The 22,500-nt window shown below is 44.3% G+C and overlaps 1 protein-coding gene across 4 annotated transcripts in view; it reads right to left on the bottom strand.

Moving 5' to 3' along the window:
• The window catches only part of LOC308372654 (dynamin-2-like), a 38,485-nt gene that overhangs the window by 6,505 nt on the left and 9,480 nt on the right, over positions 1-22,500 (bottom strand). For 2 of the 4 annotated variants that reach the window (XM_080847920.1, XM_080847919.1), the window contains exons 3-17: positions 21,624-21,773; positions 20,697-20,900; positions 17,486-17,584; positions 16,995-17,155; positions 15,880-16,022; positions 15,090-15,225; positions 14,696-14,763; positions 10,951-11,089; positions 9,153-9,239; positions 8,651-8,721; positions 7,402-7,453; positions 2,725-2,835; positions 2,196-2,305; positions 1,628-1,739; positions 630-806 (exon numbers count right to left, since the gene is read on the bottom strand). In XM_080847920.1, coding sequence (XP_080704046.1) covers positions 630-806; positions 1,628-1,739; positions 2,196-2,305; positions 2,725-2,835; positions 7,402-7,453; positions 8,651-8,721; positions 9,153-9,239; positions 10,951-11,089; positions 14,696-14,763; positions 15,090-15,225; positions 15,880-16,022; positions 16,995-17,155; positions 17,486-17,584; positions 20,697-20,900; positions 21,624-21,773 — 1,820 coding nt within the window. Of the gene's footprint in view, positions 1-629; positions 807-1,627; positions 1,740-2,195; positions 2,306-2,724; positions 2,836-7,401; positions 7,454-8,650; positions 8,722-9,152; positions 9,240-10,950; positions 11,090-13,342; positions 13,482-14,695; positions 14,764-15,089; positions 15,226-15,879; positions 16,023-16,994; positions 17,156-17,485; positions 17,585-20,696; positions 20,901-21,623; positions 21,774-22,500 lie in introns of all 4 variants that reach the window. The other 2 variants (XM_080847922.1, XM_080847921.1) reach the window with 1 other exon arrangement.

Raw genomic sequence — 22,500 nt, forward strand, 5'->3', positions numbered from 1 at the left:
GTGGATTATGGAGTGAGTGGTGGATTATGGAGTGAGTGGTAGGATATGGAGTGAGTGGTGGATTATGGAGTGAGTGGAGGATTATGGAGTGAGTGGTAGGATATGGAGTGAGTGGTGGATTATGGAGTGAGTGGAGGATTATGGAGTGAGTGGTGGGCTATGGAGTGAGTGGTGTATCATGGAGTGAGTGGTGGGCTATGCTAGTGTGTGGCGGATTATGGAGTGAGTGGAGGATTATGGAGTGAGTGGAGGATTATGGAGTGAGTGGTGGATTATGGAGTGAGTGGAGGATTATGGAGTGGTGGTGGATTATGGAGTGAGTGGTGGATCATGGAGTGAGTGGAGGATTATGGAGTGAGTGGAGGATTATGGAGTGAGTGGTGGATCATGGAGTGAGTGGTAGGATATGGAGTGAGTGGAGGGTTATGGCGTGAGTGGTGGATTATGGAGTTGTGGATCATGGAGTGAGTGGTAGGATATGGAGTGAGTGGGGGATTATTGAGTGAGTGGTGGGCTATGGAGTGAGTGGTGGATCATGGAGTGAGTGGTGGGCTATGCTAGTGTGCGTTGGGTTATCCTCGTGTGTGGTGGGTTATGCTAGTATGCGGTTAGTGTGCAACTGCACTCACGCTGTTGATCATGAGGTGCATGATGGTCTTGGGCATGAGGTCACGTATGGACTTGTTGATGATGCCGATGTAGGAGTCCACCAGGTTCCTGATGGTCTCCACCTGCCTCTCCAGCTGGGGGTCCATGGAGAAGCTGCTGCCGCCGCTGTCCCCCTCCCTGCTGTCCTCAGCCTCCACCTGAAAGGGACAGCAGCCCATAGGACCAGTCAGAGCGGAACAAAGAACACACACACACACACACACACACACACACACACACACACACACACACACACACACACACACACACACACACACACACACACACACACACACACACACACACAATCGTGCATGGAACACGTATGAAAAAAAGGGACCGCAGCGGATAAGATATAGAGACAGATAAAGGCAGCACTGTACACAGCTATACATTAAACGGCACAACAACTACAGGAGGTTCTCATCCTATGCTGCTTATGGAATAATATGGAATAACAGTTCAGATGCCGGTGCCCTTAACATTAAATCCACCCACTCTAAATATGTTGCCATGATGTTGCTATGTGTCATAATTCACTGTGGATAAACAAACACTGATGACTTTTGAATTGACACTGATGCTGCAATGAACTGCTCTAGAAAGCACACTACAAGGGTTCCTTGAGAACACCTGAAAGGGTTAGCAGCGGAGAGGACGCCCTCAGAGCGGAACACAGAACACACACACACACGCACGCACAGGGAAGCGTGCATGGAACACGTATGAGGAAGGATTTATTTCTGCTGCTTTGTTATTGGTCCCTTCAGAGCAGAGAGAGAGCGAGAGAGAGAGAGACAGAGAAAGAGAGAGAGAAAGAGAGAGAGAAACAGAAGGAGAGAGCATGAGAGCATGAGAGCATGGATGGATAATAGATACATAAATAGATAGATAGATAGATAGATAGAGGATGGATGGATAATAGATACATAAATAAATAGATAGATAAAGGATGGATGGATGGCTGTCTGGTTGCTACCTGGTCGTTCTCTGGGAAGACCCCTGCCCTGAGGAAAGAGGCCTTCCAGCTGTCTATGTCGTCCTGGGAGTCGCAGGACAACTCTATCTGACGAAGGTCCTTATACACGTTCCTGCACACAAGGACAGGGTCAGTTACTGTACATTATCAACCCTTACTCAAGCACACATAAACTCACACAGCCATTACTCAAGCACATATAACCTCACACATATACACAACACTTACTCAAGCACACATAACCACACACAACTACACAACCATTACTCAAGCCCATATTACCTCACTATACAATCACGCTCTCTCACACACACACACACACACACACACACACCTTTATAAATTACTAACTCACTGTCTCTCCTTTACTAAAACACACACTTTCTCTCACATACACAAACTAACTTTCTCTCTTTGCTCAAACACAGGCACCTGCGTGTGCACACACACACACACACACACACACACACACACACACACACACACACGCGCACGCACACACACACGCGCACGCACACACACACACACACACACACACACACACACACACACACACACACACACACACCTTTGTTCAGTGTTGAAGATGGCAAAGGTGTGTTTGGTTGACATGAAACCCTTCTCCACATCCTTGATCCTCAGGTTGTCCAAAGGAAGCATGTACTTCTTTTCTTTCTCCTGGGAAAAGCACACAAGGTTACTTGATACCATGTGTGATACACACATGTGTAGAAACAACACTACTTTATCCATCACATTGTTAACCAGGTAATCCAGGTTACCACTCTCTCTCACACACACACGCACACGCGCACGCACACACGCACACACACACGCACACACACACACACACACACACACACACACACACACACACACACACACACACACACACACACACACACACACACACACACACACACACACACACACACACACACACACACACACACACACAGGTTAACCAGGTAACCCAGGTTACACTGTCCCCACAAAGGTTAACCAGGTATCCTAGGTGACAGCACTCACACACAAAGGTTACCCAGGTAACCCAGTAGCATTACACACCTATACACAAACAAAAGCCTCCTACTAACCTCCTCATCCTTGTACCAGGACAGAGACTCAGCGGTCAACACGAACCAGTACTCTTTAGACCCGCCCTTCATAATACTGATGTTGATGGTCAGCCAACCACGTCTGATCACCTGCAAGTACAGGGGCAGGATGACAGCAGTGAGAGCTGGAAGTGACCAATCACAACCCTTCTCTTCTGGTCCTCGTTGGCTTCTCATTGGCTGCCACTGCAGCTTGTGTGTTCACGTTAGCAGAGGGCTGGTTCGCAAAGTCTGTCATGCGGTCAAAGCCCAAGATGGCTGCAATGATTTCCACCCCCCCTATGTCCCTCTTAATTAAAAAAAAAATATGTGAATCAATGCGTACTAATGATGTATGTTACTACGGCAATGTCGGCATGACACACCTTTACGTCAAGCAAGACAGACAAAAACAGAGATGTAGGATGAGTACATATATACCATCACTGACAGATTTAGTTACAAATGTTGTGCGTCTGTGTGTGTTTGCTTGTTGGGTCATTTGTTTTAAAACTGGGTTTCTCATTAATTTGCTACATTTTTGAAAAGCACATCAATCTAAGGGGAGACAGAATAATGGAAACACCTAACATTAATTACACATATAGTGTAGTACATGTATGTTCACTTTATGTAATACAGTACACATAGTGAACATAAACCTCCTCTTTTGCAGATGTCTTGATTGATGCTTCTGCATTACTTTCTGCATCATTTCAAAGGCAAGATCTCATATTCTCCAATAGTATTGATCTAAAATTGTCCATTATAATTGATCTCATATTCTCCATTATAATTGATCTCATATTCTCCATTAGTATTGATCTCACATACTCCATTATTATTGATCTCATATTCTCCATTATTATTGATCTCATATACTCCATTATTATTGATCTCAGATTCTCCATTAGTATTGATCTCATATACTCCATTATTCTGCCCCCTCCCCATGGCGGCCCTAGTTAGGTCCTTTCTCCTGATTGGTTAAAACTTGCAGAGGTTAATGGCTTAGCGTTAGCTGCGCTGTTTAGCACCACTTCATCATCAGCACAAGCATGAAGCTTAAAGCGATTAAGCATTTAACACATTACACGTGTAGTTAGTAGGTTAGAGAGCGAAAGAGAGTGAGAGAAACAGAGCAACAGAGGGAGAGAACAACAGAAAAAGTGAGAAAGAAAAATAGCTTTCAAAAGCCAGACAGTAGGAACTTATCTCGTACAGTCTTTCTTTCGTAGAAAGCTCCACGACCCTAAGAGCAAAACCAACAGGCCAAAAGGGTGCAGTCAAGGAAACAAGATTAGGGTTTATTGGGTAGACAGTATGGGTTATTATTGGGTGCTCTACACATGCTGCTGTGGGTGATGGTAGTAGTGCCATTGTTAATGTTAACTTTAGGTTAAGATAAGGTAAAGCAGTGAGATATAAGAAAACCCAATGTAGGGCACCAGAATAATGCACTACAGAGTGACAGTGGTAAATATCGAATATCATAGTCTGTGTGACTGTGGGGTTGGCTCTCTGATAGCGGCAAACTTTCAAAAAAAATTCCGAAAAGGGGAAAGATGTTTCATATCATGTCATAATCAAGGTAATAACTTTCACACGGTTTAAGTGTTTTTTTATGCACCAGACATACAATGAACTTAAAAGTGAGACTGTAAAAAGGTCTCTCTTTCTCTCAAACACACAACCCTATAATGTACCCTCCTGAGAATCAACCCATATACTTGTGTCGTCTGTAGTTTTTTTTAAAGGAAATCACAAAAAAAGAGAAATTGGATGACATGATGATTTTCTTAGTTCCCAGGAGGATATAGAACCCCCAGGCCTGCAGCTTGAACTTCCTGAGGTAAGAATGGCAGTACCGCTTCTCACCACAAGGTAGTGATGGCAGCATGCAATCACACACACACACACACACAATCTACATACTCAAAAGGAACACACTCCGACCACAGTACTGTTTTCATCTGTGAGAGAAGATGAGCATTAAAAATGATCAAAACCAGATGGAAACAAGCACACACTTGAAACAGCAAAACTGAGCTGATTAACAGACACATTCTGGCACACTTCACCCTACTCACTTTTACTCTAATCTAATACATGGCAACCATAAGGTCCTGATATATTAATTTGAACAATTCACTGGAATCTAATACATCTATCTTATCATAACAAAATAATAACCAAGTTTTAACATTCACCTACATGGGATAACTCCCTAAATTACCCATTTTTAAAACATCCCTGCGATTAGATTAATGTTTCCTCACTGTAGTAGAGGCCTAGACCCTGTAGTGGAGGCCTAGACCCCTGAACGCAGACCTAGAATCCCAGAATGTGTGTATTCACAGTGGAGAGCGTTTGGAAAGCAGGACAGTTTTCACTTTTCCAAGACAGTTTGCTCATTAACAGCCGCAGAGACAATGACCCCCATTTAAGTCATGTCCAGGTTCAGAGCCTCAAAGGTTGGAGTATGTTAATGTTATTAACTTATAATTGACTTATTGCTGACTTTTTGTTGTTGTTGAGATTAAAAGTTTGTATGACTTTGTAAGTCACTTGGTGTAACTGCATCTGCTAAACCTAACCTTAAACTTGAATATGTACTGTGTTTTTTCTAAGTATAGCCGGTCATAAGGATTCCCAACTTACTCTGTGCGCTCATGCCTCTTGAATAGTTCTCTTGAATAGCTGTGTAGCTATTAACTAAACCAGCAGGTTCAAATTGTTTCTATTACCAAGCGTTGAGGTTATAAATGAATTCAGATGGGTGATATGAAAACCTGGAGAGGAGTTTTGCTTTCTGAACCTGGACTACACAGCTCCGGGAAAAGGCCATTGTCTCATTCAACCCGTTGCTTGAGCAGGGTTGAGCTGTTATTGAAGCACCTTTGAGTCTAACCTTTTCCTCATCTTGGCCTCCTTGTCTGCCAAACTAGTGTGCACACACACGCGCGCACACACACACACACACACACACACACACACACACACACACACACACACACACACACACACACACACACACACACACACACACACACACACACACTATTGACAACCATAGGTGAGAGAAGTTCATCTCTAAAATGTATGAAACCTCCTGGAAGGCAGATCAGACCACGACCTGCAAAGCTGCTATTGATCAACTGATAGATCATTGCAAAGAAAGGTAACATGGAGTGTCATCTACAGTAAACAGTATATGTTAAATTACAGATTTTTACATCACCATGAAAAGTGTGTGTGTGTGTGTGTGTGTGTGCGTGTGTGCGTGTGTGCGTGTGTGCGTGTGTGCGTGTGTGCCTGTGTGTGTGTGTGTGTGTGTGCACGTGCATCAGCATGTGTGAGAAATATTACTTCTAAATTAGCACTATTTTGAAAACATGCCATACATGTTTCAACCAATCAACTTTCAACATAGGCTACTCCAACCAATTAGCTTTCAACAGAGGCTACTTCAACTCAGAGCAGAGTTTTGCTCTTCAACATCTTAGGCTGTGTTGTCATGGAGGATGTCAGGAGATGTTAGCAACTAGAGTGGCAAGATATGACTGACCAAAACCTCTCCCTTCCACCAGAAAAGATTTATAGTGTAGCAGAGAGAAAGAGGGAAAGAGAGAGAGAGAGAGAGAGAGAGAGAGAGAGAGAGAGAGAGAGAGAGAAAGAGGAAGAGAGATACAGAGAGTGAAAGGATGGAATGAAGTTGAGGAAGAAAAGAAAAAGAATGAGAAGAAAATAAATATTTAGAGAAAAGAAGAGAGGAATGGTTAAAACAGGAAAGAGAGAAAAAGAAAAATAGAGAAAGGAGATGAAAGAAAGGTCACAGAGGAAAGGTCACATGTTCTTGATGAGCTCATGGTTACACATAGAATTGAGAGGAAGTAGAACAGGACCTCGATGATGACCTGCTATGGATACTAATAACTGCACGAAAGCACCGACGTTCTTATGTTCGCCATCTATTTAACGGTTTCGGAATGGTCAATATAGGAACATCATTAGGCCCTCTGCACCCCAATCAGCCCCCCAATCAGCCCCCATCGGTCCATTTACTTCCAACTTTGGGGTTCTGCATGGAACATAGCGCTGTTGTGATTAAGAGCGTCCATATACTCCTCTAATTCTATGGGGCTACACATGCACCCTTGACCCCACTGAATGACATGATCAAAGGTCAAAGGTCAAAAGTCAAAGGTCAAAAGGTCAGCTCCTTCACACTCAGACAGGCGTACTAGTCTGAATAGTGCAATAGGCATTCAACAGATGTACAAGTCAATGCAGACAGACCGCAACATCACCACCGGCGCCACCTCAGGAACAGCAGCAGCTAAAGCCACTCAGACAGAGAGCATCACATCACTGACACAGGAAGGAAGGGCATGCTGGGAACTTCCTGTTGTTGGAGAAGGATATGGGAGAGAGGGGGGGCGGGGCTGCCGGACTCCACTCAGTCAGACCCACCCCAGAGTCGAGGAAGGGAAAGGGAGGGGGTCACATGATTTTTGTTCCTCTAAGTATCCTGTGTGTGTCTGTGTGTGTGTGTGTGTGTGTGTGTGTGTGTGTGTGTGTGTGTGTGTGTGTGTTTGTGTGTGTGTGTGTCTGAGAGGGGAGATATTTAAGGAGACACGGAGAATGAGAGGAGGGGTGAGTGAGTGACTGTTGTACCTGATTGGGCATGGCTCTCTTCTTGCTCACATTGGCGTTCCTCTGCTGAGCACTGCAAACAAGCAAGAAGAGCAGAAAAAACGATTTCAGCCGAAGATATCTGCATGTCTAAGGGCTTTTTAGAGTCATACGATCATACTTCCAGAGGAATTGCTAACGCTTTTAAATCAAATCATTTTGAAAAAAGCACGTCTCCATGCTTTAATAGGTGAATACAATCACATCATAAAACCAGTTACGGCCCCACGGTTAGTTACAAAATCAATGCAATAGACGAGAAAATACAATAAATCATTGAATTATACATTACAGCATTTGTCCACATTACAGAGAAATGCATGTTAATATTGTTCCCTAACGATATAGAGTATTTGTTTAATTTCATTAAAGTTATATAGTAGACCTTTAACTTTGCTAACTCTGGAACAAATGTAAATCAGATCTGGCAGAGGTCAGGTACGTCAAGGCCGAGGCAGAGACAGGTTTGTCCAGGTACGTCAGAGCTGTTCTGGGTCGTCCGATACTATTGGTTCTCTCAGATACTATCGGTTCTCTTGTCGTCAGATACTATCGGTTCTCTTGTCGTCAGATACTATCGGTTCTCTCAGATACTATCGGTTCTCTTGTCATCAGATACTATCGGTTCTCTTGTCGTCAGATACTATCGGTTCTCTCAGATACTATCGGTTCTCTAGTCATCAGATACTATCGGTTCTCTTGTCGTCAGATACTATCGGTTCTCTCAGATACTATCGGTTCTCTAGTCATCAGATACTATCGGTTCTCTCAGATACTATCGGTTCTCTAGTCATCAGATACTATCGGTTCTCTCAGATACTATCGGTTCTCTAGTCATCAGATACTATCGGTTCTCTCAGATACTATCGGTTCTCTTGTCGTCAGATACTATCGGTTCTCTAGTCATCAGATAATATCGGTTCTCTGATACTATTGGTTCTCTCAGATACTATCGGTACTCTCAGATACTATCGGTTCTCTAGTCGTCAGATACTATCGGTTCTCTAGTCATCAGATAATATCGGTTCTCTGATACTATTGGTTCTCTCAGATACTATCGGTACTCTCAGATACTATCGGTTCTCTAGTCGTCAGATACTATCGGTTCTCTCAGATGCTATTGGTTCTCTCAGATACTATCGGTTCTCTCAGATACTATCAGTTCTCTCAGATGCTATTGGTTCTCTCTTTGTGTGTCATGACACGGCACAGTCTGAGCAGCCTCACTCACTTGGCGAATCCGATGAAGTCCTCGTGGTTAGTATTGATGTAGGACAGCTCCATGTCAATCAAGAGCAAAACCTGGAATACAGACAAGAGCTCCTTGTTATGGACGAGGCCGATTTAGCGAGACACTAAAGATGTTGGTTATAGAAGAGGCCGATTTAGCGAGACACTAAAGATGTTGGTTATAGAAGAGGCCGATTTAGCGAGACACTAAAGATGTTGGTTATAGAAGAGGCCGATTTAGCGAGACACTAAAGATGTTGGTTATAGAAGAGGCCGATTAAGTGAATCAACCACGATGCCCATGGATTAGATTTACAGCAATTCAAAAGACTAAAGAAGCCTACATACGTTGTTACAAATATATAGATCGAAATATACATCTAATGGAAATATTAAAGTAACAGTGTACATACATAGCTACATAAATAGCTACATACAAACATACATACATACATAGCTACATACATACACACTCACACACACACAGACACACACACACACACCTGGTCCTTGGTCTTGCCTTCTCGCTCCCTGACATGGGTGGTGACGATCCGTTCCGTCTCCTCCCTCAGTAGGGGGTAGGAATTCAGCTAGATAAACACACAAACACACACACGCACACTACTGCAGAGAGTGGAGAAAGGTACACAAACACACAAAACTACATGTGCATGCACACACACACATTTACACCTACATATGCTGCTGCTTGCATTCAAGCATGCCCTCACTAAACTCAATAAGACTTTTTGAATACGTCATGCACAAACAACACACACGCACGCACACACAAACACACACACACATGCACACACACACGCACATGCACACACGCACACACACACACATGCACACAGCCAAATGCCCACACACACGCACATGCACACACACACACACACACGCACACACGCACACACCCACACATGCACACACACACGCACACATGCACAAACACACGCACACACACATGCACACACATGCACACACACGCACACCCACACGCACACATGCATAAACACACACACACACACACACACACACGCACGCATGCGCACACAATGCTGCAGAGCAGTACACACCCAAACAGTTCAGAGAAAGTCAGGGGTAAGACGAATGAGGCCCTTGTAGAGAGGTGCATTGTGGGTATCATGCAGTGAGTAGTCACACTCAGTCTAGAATGATCTTGGCTCCATCCCAGGATGTGAGTCACCTGAGCAGTCGTACGTTTAAGGTATATTGTTATTTCATATTTGTTGTTAGGAATATATTCTTTTTTTTAACAGGATATCATCACATGTTGTTCATGTAATACATTTCATTTTGTGTATAAACAAAACCCCTAATTGAAAAGGTTCAAATTGTAATATAAATAGATAAACATAACTGAGTGTGAACTTAGTGTGTGTTAGTGAGGGACCATCTGAGAGAGACATGGTTAAAGACGGGGAAGAGATTGGATTTTGTGACTGGGCTGAAAGGTTCAGTGATGTGTAACACAAAACACCTTCCCTCAAGAAAAGTTGAGATTGGTTCCACTCACACTGCTAGGGTGTTGGGGAACTACAGTGAAGAGAATATCTGCACCGCTAGGAAGGGGTTACAGGACGGACATGGAATGGTTACCGTCCAATCAGGGAGTTGGGGCGGGGTAATGAACACAGATTCGGTTTTTGGATTGGACAAAGAGGAGGAAACTTCATTGGCAGAATACAAACAATGAAACTTGATTGGAGGGGGGGGGAAACCATGGTGAAGTTAATCCATTGGAGGAAAGTGAAAAGAAAGCACTAGAAACAGTTCTTTTGATTGGACGAAAGGGATCAAAAATCACAAAGACTTGGGGAGGACATCTAGGCAAGACATGGTGCGCACACACACTCACACACACACTCACACACACACACACACACACACTCACTCACAACCACACTCACACACACACACACACACTCCCTCTCTCTCTCTCTCCCTCTCTCACACACACACACACACACACACACACACACACACACACACACACACACACACACACACACACACACACACACACACACACTCTCTCTCACACAAGCACACACACTACAACCAACATCACAACACAACCTGGGAAACTCCCAGGAGACACACACACTCTTTCACACACTCACACCCAAACACCCTCAGACACAAAAAAGAAGAGAAACTGTATTCATATCAATAACTGCATTTCTTCTCTCTCTTCATTGGCTTCATTGTTCTCTCCCTCTTTTCTCACCTCTTTACATCCTTTCTTTCTTTCTTTCTTTCTTTCTTAATCTTTACCTTCTCTGTACATTTGCGGTTGAGTGTAGAGAGCTCTGACACCACCAGGTCCACACACTTCAGACAGGGTTCCTTCAGCTTAACAATCTGTTTCTTCACGATGGCCTCGAACGCCAAGTCCGGCGTGAACAGCCCCGTCCTGATGCACCATGGGAATTGTTTTTAAAGTGGGCGGGCAGAGGGAGCAGGTGAGGGGCAGGAGCGATTTGTTTTTAATTGGATGTGGTAAAGGGTTTGGGGGCATGTGGGGGTGGCAGAAGCGTTTTCATTGGATGGGGATTTGGGGGTTGGGGGGTTTTGATTGGAGGAGAATAAGGAAGTTGGGGAAGGTAGGTGGGGGTGGGGGTGGAGTGAAGCAAAAAGGGAGGGTGATCAAAATAATGATTGGGAGGGGGGTGAATGTGATGTGAAGTGGTAAAGAGAAATGAGAAATGGCAGAGAAAGCGATGCAATAGATAAAGAATGAGGAAGAAAACAAGAGAAGAGAAGGGAAGAGAAGAGAAGAAGGTTGTTCAGTTCATTAGTCATCATTGGAGCTCACACTCTGGAAGACCAGCTACAGGTTTTGGGTAACCAATGGCAACGATGAATGCCATGAGGCAGAGACAGGTTTTGGGTAACCAATGGCAATGATAAATGCTATGAGGCGGACACAGGTTTTGGGTAACCAATGGCAATGATAAATGCTATGAGGCGGACACAGGTTTTGGGTAACCAATGGCAACGATGCATGCCATGAGGCCGAGACAGGGGCAGAGGCAGGGAGAGAGGCAGGCAAGGCCACAAACTCCTTCACCGATAATACTGAGAATACCGAAACACAACAAACAAACAAACTAATAAACAAACAAACAAACAAACTACTCCACAGCGCCAGTGGTCACCAAGCTTCCTCACCAACTGCAACATTGGTGAGATCATGATGGATCTTCACACACGCATACGCACTAACAGCGCTGCGTTTGAGGTAATCATTGATGACTTAAACAACAACCACTAACAGGTAAGAGGTTGGCTGCTGATTACCACAGCGATGGATTAAGCAACACCAAATCTATTCACTCAACACAGAGCGCCTCTTGCCCATCTGCAATGAAACCATCATGATGGAGGCAAAGCTAAGGGGAACACTCATCAACAACATCAGTGGAGATGAAGGGAAGATGCATGACATCTTTATGACTAGTATGCATGTTGTTTTTCGATGGAGCATTGTTCAAGCAAAGTCATCCAGGGTCAATGCTCTCCAATCCTGCCCATGTGAGACCACCATACTGCATATATTCTACCATCACCTGCTCTACCATGGCTTAGGGGAAAACAAACATAGGATACAGGAATAAGTGCGCAGCCTTATGGCCTAGCCTCCCCCCCCCCCCCCTCTTTGTGTCTCTTCCTCCGGTGTGTGTCTCCCTCTAACAGTGCTTCAATGGGATATGCACAAATTAAATATTGCCTTGAAGATTGAATTGAACTAGCCTATTAGAAACTTAGCTAGCCTATTAAAATGCGTAATTGCACAATTGGATTTCAGTCGCTAGGCTGACTAGGTTTAAATTGAAGACGTCCCGGTTGAACATGAACCGGCCAATTAGAAACAGTGGTGCTGGGGAAAACTGGTAGAAAAAAAAACTGAAAACCTGTAGCTGGTCTTTGAGAATGCAGGTGGATGAAGAGAAATTCAGACCGTGCCTTTCTTCTTCATCTACCTCTCCACTAATCCATCCATCACGGCACAACAACCCCCCACCCCCCCACCCCTGGGGTATTTAAGCAAGGAACCAGCAGGGCTGTTAGAGTGGCACAGTCAAAGGAGGGGTCACTTAAGTACGTTCAGAGCCCAAAACTGGGTTGTGTTTCAGTTTTATCTACAATGTGGTCCTGTGTTGACACTAGCGCAAGTGAAGCTAGTGCTTCAGTTCTGTCTAGCAAAGCAGACTGATGCTTTCGGTGTGAATGTAAAAATGAATACTTGTTGCTGTTGACTGTTGTAAGCACACATCTGCCGCCTCTTGTGTCATATTCGGAATCGGGCGCCATCCTAACCCAAGCTACAAACTCCTGACCTCTGGTCAGATTTACTGCCAGACTGCACTGTATTACCATCTTCCTTTGACAAGAGGATTCCACTACATTTGTTTTGGTCAACCAATTCCTTCCCCTCTATCGACACCTCTCCCACTGCACGCAGGGCATGCTGGGACATCAGTGCTCCCCCTACCATAGACATCATATAGGTCATATATGATGTCTATGCCCCCTACCCTCTCCTCCCTTCCTGATTGCGTTGTGCCTCCTCCTCCAACCCTGCGGCTCCCTGCTGGGCAGCAGTCACAGCACCCCCTGGCAGGCCAGGAGGAAGTACTGCGGCCTGTGTCCGTTTCAGCGGTACCTTGCTGCTGCACTGCCTGACGGTGTTGATCAGTTCCTGAATGACCTGATCGATACACTTCAGACAGGGCTCCTTCAGTTTAACCACCTGCTTTTTCACGATGGCCTCGAACGCCAAGTCTGGCGTGAACAGCCCCGTTCTGAGGGCACACATATACACACACACACACACACAGAGACACACACACACACACACACACAGACAAAGACACAAGACAAGAGTGGAGGTGGGGGTAAGGGGTAAGAAGATAGATTGTGAGGTGTAGAGATGGTTGGAAAAAAGAGAGAAAGAAAGAGAGAAACAGAAAGACAGAAAGAAAGAAAGAAATCAGCAGAAGATTTGGTGAAAGATGGACAGATGGACAGTTAACAGAACAATATTCATTGTGAGATGTGAAACAAGAGACAGTGGAATAGACAGACACAGACACAGACACGCACACAGACACACACAGACACACACAGACACACACAGACACACACACACACACACACACACACACACACACACAGACACACACACACACACACACACATATATACACACATGAACAGAGATTAACAGGTTGTTGCGGGGGCAGGTGTGAAAAACCAACAGAGAGTGGGGACAGAAACAGAAAGTGAGTTGTGGACAAAGGCAGATCAATAGATAAATAGACCTAGACTGATACACTCACTCTGACAGACAGACAGGTAGACAGACAGACAGGTAGAAAGTGGAAAATGAAAAAGAGAGAGAGGAGGAGAAATCTCGAGAAATGACTGAAAACCACAGACAGACAAAACACACTACACAGGTGACAAACATATAGAGACTCTCATGCCCTTCCTGTACCTTTGCACACATGCAGAGACTCTCATGCCCCCGGTACCACTGCACACTGCAGCTGCACCCCTTGCCCTCGTTCACTACGGTCACGTCATGACACAATGGTGGTCAGGAAAGACACATTCAAAATGGCAGAGCCCAGTTTTATATTATATTAGGAAACGACCATCCAGTGTCACGTGCTTACAAGCACACAGTTAGTATGTGTAAGAGAAATGGCATACTTAGTCATATCATCACGTTTAAGAAGTATTAAGAAGTGATGGCACAGCGCAGTTGCTAATAATATGAGCATGCTGATGTTAATGATTTTGGCATAATTAAATACAATATTTTTAAAGTCTTTTAACATTATGAATATTTCTAATAGTATGCCTTTGCTTAGTTAATGATTTTGGTCATAATTTGGCCAAAATACTAAAAGGTTAATTAAAACGTATGTGTAATGAGGTTTAGTGCAGCCTCATGTTGCATCCAGCTAGTTTAGCATAGTGTGGTGCAGTGTAGATGGGTGAGTGGACTTGCCTGACACCATGGATGTTCTTGATGGCATAGCTGATCTCTCTCCTCAGCTCCTTCTCATCGAACTTCATCTTTGTTCAGAGGTGAACACAGCATTAGAATAAACACATGAAACCTTATGGCTACACTACAACCCAACACTACTGACTGTGAAAAGCTACAGAAACACTGCTGCTACAGCTACTGCGGCTACTGCAACTACTGCTACTACTACAAGTTCTACTGCTACTGCTACTGCTACTGCTACTGCTACTGCTACTGCTACTGCTACTGCTACTGCTACTGCAGCTACTTCTGTTACTATTAATTTAGCAAACACTTTAATCTCGCTGTACATTATCATTTTATTACACATGTGTACCTTCCTGAACATTATCATTATATTACACACGTGTACCTTGAAGAGCTCGTAGGGGAAGATCTCATGGAAGACGCGATTGATGCGAGCACCTCCGGAAAGTTCTACAGTGTCCACCTGATCTCCAGAGCCCTCGATGCGCTTCTCAAAGTCCACGCCAAACTGCTGAACCATCCTACGGGAGGACAGGAAGAGGTTGAGTGTGTGTGTGTTAGTGTGTGTGAGAGTGGGTGTCAGTATCTGTCTTTGTATTTACTTATATGGAGTTGGTGAATTCTTGTGTGCGTCCAAGTGTGTATGTTTTTTTCAAGGAAAACATTTCTGATGCTCGCATGTTGTGTCATCAGATTTAAGCTATCATCTTGTATACCAATGTATGTCTATGTGTGTGTATGTGTGTCTGTATATATGTGTGTTTGTATATGGATGTGTGTTTATGTGTGTATATGTGTGTGTGTTTATATGTGTGTGTGTGTGTGTATATGTGTGTGTGTGTGTGTGTATATGGGTGTGTGCATAAGGGTGTGTGCATATGGGTGTGTGAGCGCTATTGTAAATCCTTGGTCTTGCGTTGAGGGTCGTCAAGTTTGAAGAACTTGCGCAAAAGTGTGTGTGTGTGTGTGTGTGTATGTTTTTCCGTGTGTATGTATGTGTCTGTGTGTTTGTACACTCACTGAAGTAAAGCCTTGGTCTTATATGGGTGTGTGCATAAGGGTGTGTGCATAAAATCCTTGGTCTTGCGTTGAGGGTCGTCAAGTTTGAAGAACTTGCGCAAAAGTGTGTGTGTGTGTGTGTATGTTTTTCCGTGTGTGTGTGTTTGTACACTCACTGAAGTAAAGCCTTGGTCTTGCGTTGCGGGTCGTCAGGTTTGAAGTTCTTGTACTCTTCCACCTCCTTCTCCAGCGAGAGCAGCTGAGACTGCAGCTTGCTGCGCAGAGTCGGCAGGGTGTCGCGGATGTGATTCGTCAGTTGCTGCAGAGGGAGACCGTTATTGTTGTTGTTTTGTTTTTTTGTTGTTATTTTTTTAAAGGGGAGGGTGAGATGAGATGAGCGAAAGGACGGATGAGAAACAGAATGAGAAATAGGAGTAAGGGTGTCGCGGATGTGATTCGTCAGTTGCTGCAGAGGGAGACCGTTATTGTTGTTGTTTTGTTTTTTTGTTGTTATTTTTTTAAAGGGGAGGGTGAGATGACATGAGCGAAAGGACGGATGAGAAACAGAATGAGAAATAGGAGTAAGGGTGTCGCGGATGTGGTTCGTCAGTTGCTGCAGAGGGAGACCGTTATTGTTGTTGCTTTGTTTTTTTGTTGTTATTTTTTTAAAGGGGAGGGTGAGATGATATGAGCGAAAGGACGGATGAGAAACAGAATGAGAAATAGGAGTAAGAATGAGAAATAGATTACAGTACAGAGTGGGAGGCGTTGTGTTAAAAATGAACAAACCAAGACAAAGAGAGGCAATTTGAGTAAAGAGAATTCAACTAGTGTGACGAACAGCTAAGGGGAGTGTCGGAATTGCAATCAAGGAAGTTGATGGGGGGAACAAAATCTGGCGACGTGAGAAAACAGGCTTAATAAGAGACTACAACGAGACCTCATTGAGACAACGTGACTGCAGAGAAGAACCTGAAGAAGAGACGTGAACATGACATAGCTGATGTAAAGAGAGACAGACGCGAGACAGAGACTACAGAGATGGACGGACATGAGACTGTGGGAAGACTTGGATGAGTGGAAAGACTTGGTGAGGATCACAAGTGAGATTAATTTGAGACTGAAGTGTGACTATGATGAGACTTGTGACCGAGTGAAAAGACTTGGTAAGGCTCTGCTGTAGCTAAAACACTTGAGACTCTGGTGAGGCGACTGAGACGACTGAGATTTCTGACTGACCAGACCAGGTGAGGCATGGGTGAGACGACAGTGAGACGCAGGTGAGACTTGCCTGGTTCAGGGTCCTCTGCAGGTGCGAGGTGCCCATGCGCTCGGCTATGTGACGGTAGGCCGGGTGCGACAGGAAGAACTTCCTCTCTGCGGTGAGAGCCACGCTGATGTCCTTCCTTCCGTCAATGTCCTTCTGACTACGGTTCACCACCCCAATGTAACCTGGAGCATAAGGAATAACACACCTTAATATTTGTGTTGTTTCTGCAAAATACACATGGACGGACTGCATGACTTCATTACCGTTGTGTGTGCGTGCCTTCATGCATGTCTGTGTGTCATGTATGTATTCATGCTTGTGTGTGTGTATGCATGCATGCATGTACTTTATGTGTGTGTGTATTTGTATGAATGCATGTGTGCGTGTGCGTGTGTCTGTGTGTGTGTGTGTCTGTGCGAGTGTATGTGTGTGTATTTGTATGTGTGTGTGTGTGTGTGTGTGTGTGTGTTTGTGTGTGTGTGTGTGTGTGTGTGTGTGTGTGTGTGTGTTACCTCTGCGTAGCGGCAGCAGCTTGTTCTCCAGGATGTCTCTGGCGTCCGTCCCCTCATCCATCAGGTCCAGTTTGGTGAGCACACCGATGGTCCTCAGGCCTGGCAGAAGGTCAAAGGTTATCAGTGTGTCATTGACAGGTCATGTTAAGGTCACCTTACAAATACAAAGGGCATATACATTCATGTGTGTGCAAACACACACTATAGCACATACGCGTGCCTCACTTCATGTCTCACACACACGCACACGCCTGCACACACACACGCAGGCACAGCCTACTGTGTGACTAAATACTATCAATTGGAGGTCCTACCGAGATGCGTTCTTGTATTTGCTGATTCGAGTTTGCTGTAAGATGTCTCTTCACCCCGAGTTGACACAACACTTTTGGTAAGTACACTTACTTAATCTTGGTAAAATGTAGGCCACAGATTTTAGTCCTTTCCAACAGGCAACCCCCTGTGTGGAGGTTCCTTGAAGCTCCATATTCGAGTGTTCTGCCAGAAATTTGAGTAATTCTCCCCTGTTCTGAAAAACATCCACGGACTTACTAAAAGTTCCATTCAGGCTCTAAAAAAGTCTTCACGGGCATCTGGTGCAACACAGTCTGAGCTGGGGTTGTGCATTTGTTCCACAAATCTAGGTTTGCCGCTCAGATATTATTTCCCAAGACAATATACAGTAAGTGTTGTGGTCAAAACGGGTGTTTGGAAAATCTTCAGCATTTAAAAATGTGTTAATTTGTACATTGTTTACATTAAATTGTGGAAATTCAGTTATTTGATTTGACCAGTCATGTTTCAATACATAAAATTCCTTTGAGTCCAGATTTAACAATGCTTTTGATAAAGTCAGCCGCAGTAACCGCAGTAACCGCAGTAACCGCAGTAACCGCAGTCTCGCTGAATTTCTGACTTCATTAAATGATGCCAGGAACGCTGAATTAATTAAATGCCTTTAATGGTTTGGCATTCACTGGCCACTGAAATCTGGATGAAGAAAGGGATTTTTATGAGATCATTTTGTAACTAACTGTAACTTTAACTCTGTACACAGCTTGCTTCCTCTATCTAAGCATTTACATCTGTCTCCTAAGCAAGCGTATGAATGTGTGTGTGCGTGTAGGCTGGCCAGGCGTCGTATGAATGAATTAACAGGACTGTTTAAACCGTTATGTGACCACTGTCATTGTCTTCAGGTGAAATGGTTAGATTAACCTTCAAACATTCAACTTCTTGCTTTATCCCCACCTTGCATTTAACACCTATGGATGTCATCCAGTCCAAGTTATCATATGGGGGGATTTTGAAGGATATTTGTGAAATGTTTACTGACATTTGCTTATGCTGTTTTTTCCTGAACACATGTTCAAACCTGCTTTCACGTTCATTAGCATCCAAATGGCTATTGTAGACAGATCTAGCTGTCTGCGGTATTTCACACCCAATACCAAATGTCTATTGTCTGATGTGTGGAGTATGCTAACAGGCTTCCTGCCTCATGAAGGTGTTGTCCAGTATTATCTTATAATTATATGGAGAAAAGCGGATGAAGGACAACTGCCCCATTCAGCGCCTCGTCACGATGACAATAGGAAGCAGCATCTCGCCAAGATGTCGAAAGGGGGACAATTCCACAAAGTCAACACGAGAACAGCAGGACCGTTTGAACAAAACATCGCGGACAGCCAACACCTACAACCATCAAAGGCGATCCACACCTCATGACCTGAAGGAACCACGGCAACCCCCACCTGAGACACCTCGAGGAGCAGCAGCCATCTCCTGATATGCTAAGAGATGCTGAATGACCCCATATGGAGCAAAGAATGGAGAGAAACAACTGAGACATTTCAAGCGTCGCAGACACTGACACGGACACTTACACAAACACACACAGACTCACGTAAACACAAACACACACGTTTTCATACCCCCTCTTAAACAAGCAGTCAACCCTTGCCTTTAAACAAAGGCAAGACACAATACACAGAGAACACCACATGAGGCGAAGAACTGAGACACAAACACACACACACACACACACACACAGACACTCACACAAACACACACACACGGACACTCGATCACAAACACACTCTTAACTGTACCAACAGTCAACCCATATTACAATAAGGAAATGCTACATATCATGTACCCCTCAGTAACCAGAAAGGAAATGTTTTAAGATGTTGTAGCACTGTAATGTATCTCCCATAGATCGTTATCTTCTGTACTTTAGTTTGATCCTAAACATTTTTGTAGTGTTAGTTTATTTTAGTTAGGAATCACGTTATTCCTTAAGTTTGCCTTGGTTGTCACTTTTTAATTTTATTTCCCCGCTGGCTACAATGTACTGTACATGTATTTATTACTGCCGAGAGTACTATGCCACCTTTGCAAGACAGAGATTCCACACTCACTCAAGAAAAAGACAAAGAATATAGTTAATATCTAATGTTCTGTTTAAGACAAAAAGTCTTAAAAAGGGGGAATGAAGGGACCGGTCATTTGAGATTCATAGTTAATAAGGATATGCCATAGTCAAGAATTCAATCTTAATCATACCTAGTATAAATGTTACTCTTACTTGTATCTAACTAGCATGTCAGCATTTCCTGGGTGAATATACTTGACCTGGGAGAGAGGTGTGATATTGCTCTCACCTTCCCCATCCAGGTCGAGACAAAGGGGCCTTGTCCCAAAGGCCTATTTGAATAGATGGTAACACCCCTTAACATCAGTGTATAAAACTCACTATCTCACAAGGGATAGGCAGATAAGCTTAGGTAAAACGCTGTGGGTGAGTGTGTAACTTCAAGCCTCTGTCTCAACAACGTCATCATTAATTAAGATTAAAACCTGGATCATGACTGACAAATCCAAGACTGAGTTTCCAATCTATGGTATAAAACTAAATACTATCACTACTTATTTATAATGCAAAGAGTGACACACACACACACAGACAAAGACTCACTGACACAATGACAATCACACACACACACACACACACACACACACACACACACACACAGTGTGGCTGACTGGGGACTTTACACCTAACGGTTGTCACCAGATCAGTCTTAGCTGTAACATCCCGGACACTGGGGTTAGCAGAAGCTAAGCAAGTGAAAGAACAAACAAAACATAAAAGTAATATGAATCTACAAACACACACACACACACACTGACAAATACACACACTCACCCTGTGGGTCGACCTCTTTGGCGATCTTGAGGGCGTCTGAGTTGGCCAGGTCCTGGTTAGCTGGCGTCACGGCCAGGATGAGGCAGTTATCCCGGGTGATGAACTGAAGGAGCATCTCTTTGATCTGGAACTCAATGTCTACCGGCTGGTCGCCCACGGCAACCTTCGTCATGCCCGGGAGGTCGATCAAGGTCAGATTCAAGACTAGTGGTGGGGGAAGAAATAAGCTGTCAGTATGTGTATGTGTGTGTGTGTGTGTGTGTGTGTGTGTGTGTGTGTGTGTGTGTGTGTGTGTGTGTGTGTGTGTGTGTGTGTATGTACGACACAGTGAGAGGGGTGGAGAGATAGAACGAGATAGTGTGTGTGAGAGAGAGAGATTCCTGGTGCCAAGCTCAGGTGGGCCCTGTTACAAGAGTGTGTGTCTTAGGGAACATGTTAAGTCTCGGTGCACTCCTTGCATCTGTGTGTGTGTGTGTGTGTGTGTGTGTGTGTGTGTGTGTGTGTGTGTGTGTGTGTGTGTGTGTGTGTGTGTGTGTGTGAGTGTGTGTGAGTGTGTGTGTGTGTGTGTGTGTGTGTGTGTGTATTACCATGGGGGGAGAAGACTCGGAGGTTGATCGGTATTGGTGATCTGTGTGTGTGTGTGTGTGTGCATTACCACGGGGGGAGACGACTCGGAGGTTGATCGGTATGGGTGATCTGTGTGTGTGTGTGTGTGTGTGTGTGTGTGTGTGTGTGTGTGTGTATTACCATGGAGGGAGAAGACTCGGAGGTTGATCGGTATTGGTGATGTGTGTGTGTGCATTACCACGGGGGGAGACGACTCAGAGGTTGATCGGTATGGGTGATCTGTGTGTGTGTGTGTGTGTGTGTGTGTGTGTGTGTGTGTGTGTGTGTGTGTGTGTGTGTGTGTGTGTGTGTGTGCATTACCATGGGGGGAGAAGACTCGGAGGTTGATGGGTATGGGTGAGATTCCCTTGTTGGAGCCGGTGATCCGGTCTGTCTCCGCCTCGATCTCCCGGCGGACTTCGTCAAAGTCCACAAACTTCCTGTCCTTACAATGCAGGAACTCCGCATACTCTGGACAGACACGAGGAAGCACCAAGTTTGTTAGCTATGAGACAAGGAATTTGGATCTATGCGAGTGAGTGAGTGAGTGAGTGAGTGTGTGTGTCCACCATTAGTGTGTATGCATGTTCGTATTCGTGTACCTGTATAGTTATAGTGAGTGCGTCTGTGTATCTATCTGTGCATGTGTGTATCCATCTGTGTGTGTGCAACTGTGTGTGTGTATCCATCTCTGTCTGTGTGTGTGTGTGTGTGTGTGTGTGTGTGGGTGTGTGTGTGTTTGTTTGTCTGTGTGTGTGTGTGTGTGTGTGTGTGTGTGTGTGTCCGCGTTCGCCACAGGAAGAATGTTTTCCTGTGTAACTCACTCTCACTTCCCCATTAACTCCCAGCGTCAGCCTTAAAGGAGACGTACCTGACATCTTGCCTCGTCAACAAATAAACATGAAACATGTATCAACCTGCAATGATGATACACGGCCAGCCTTAAAGGTATATGGGCCATTCTACCGAATTGGTGCAAAGTCAGGTCGGAAATATTTTGAATTCTTTTATGTTTTATTCCCAAAACTTTGTCTGTATGTATATTGTACCATATCTAAAGTACACATATCTAGTAAAAGAACAGTCAATTTTTATATTGTATTTTCAGAATGTGTTGGAATGTTTTTCCTCTTCCAAAAATTGTCACTACCGAAACATCACATTTACTATAGTAAAAAAGTATTATCATTGACCTGTT

This window comes from Sprattus sprattus (genome assembly GCF_963457725.1).
Source record: "Sprattus sprattus genome assembly, chromosome: 1".
In the NCBI taxonomy this organism is placed as follows: Eukaryota; Metazoa; Chordata; class Actinopteri; order Clupeiformes; family Clupeidae; genus Sprattus; species Sprattus sprattus.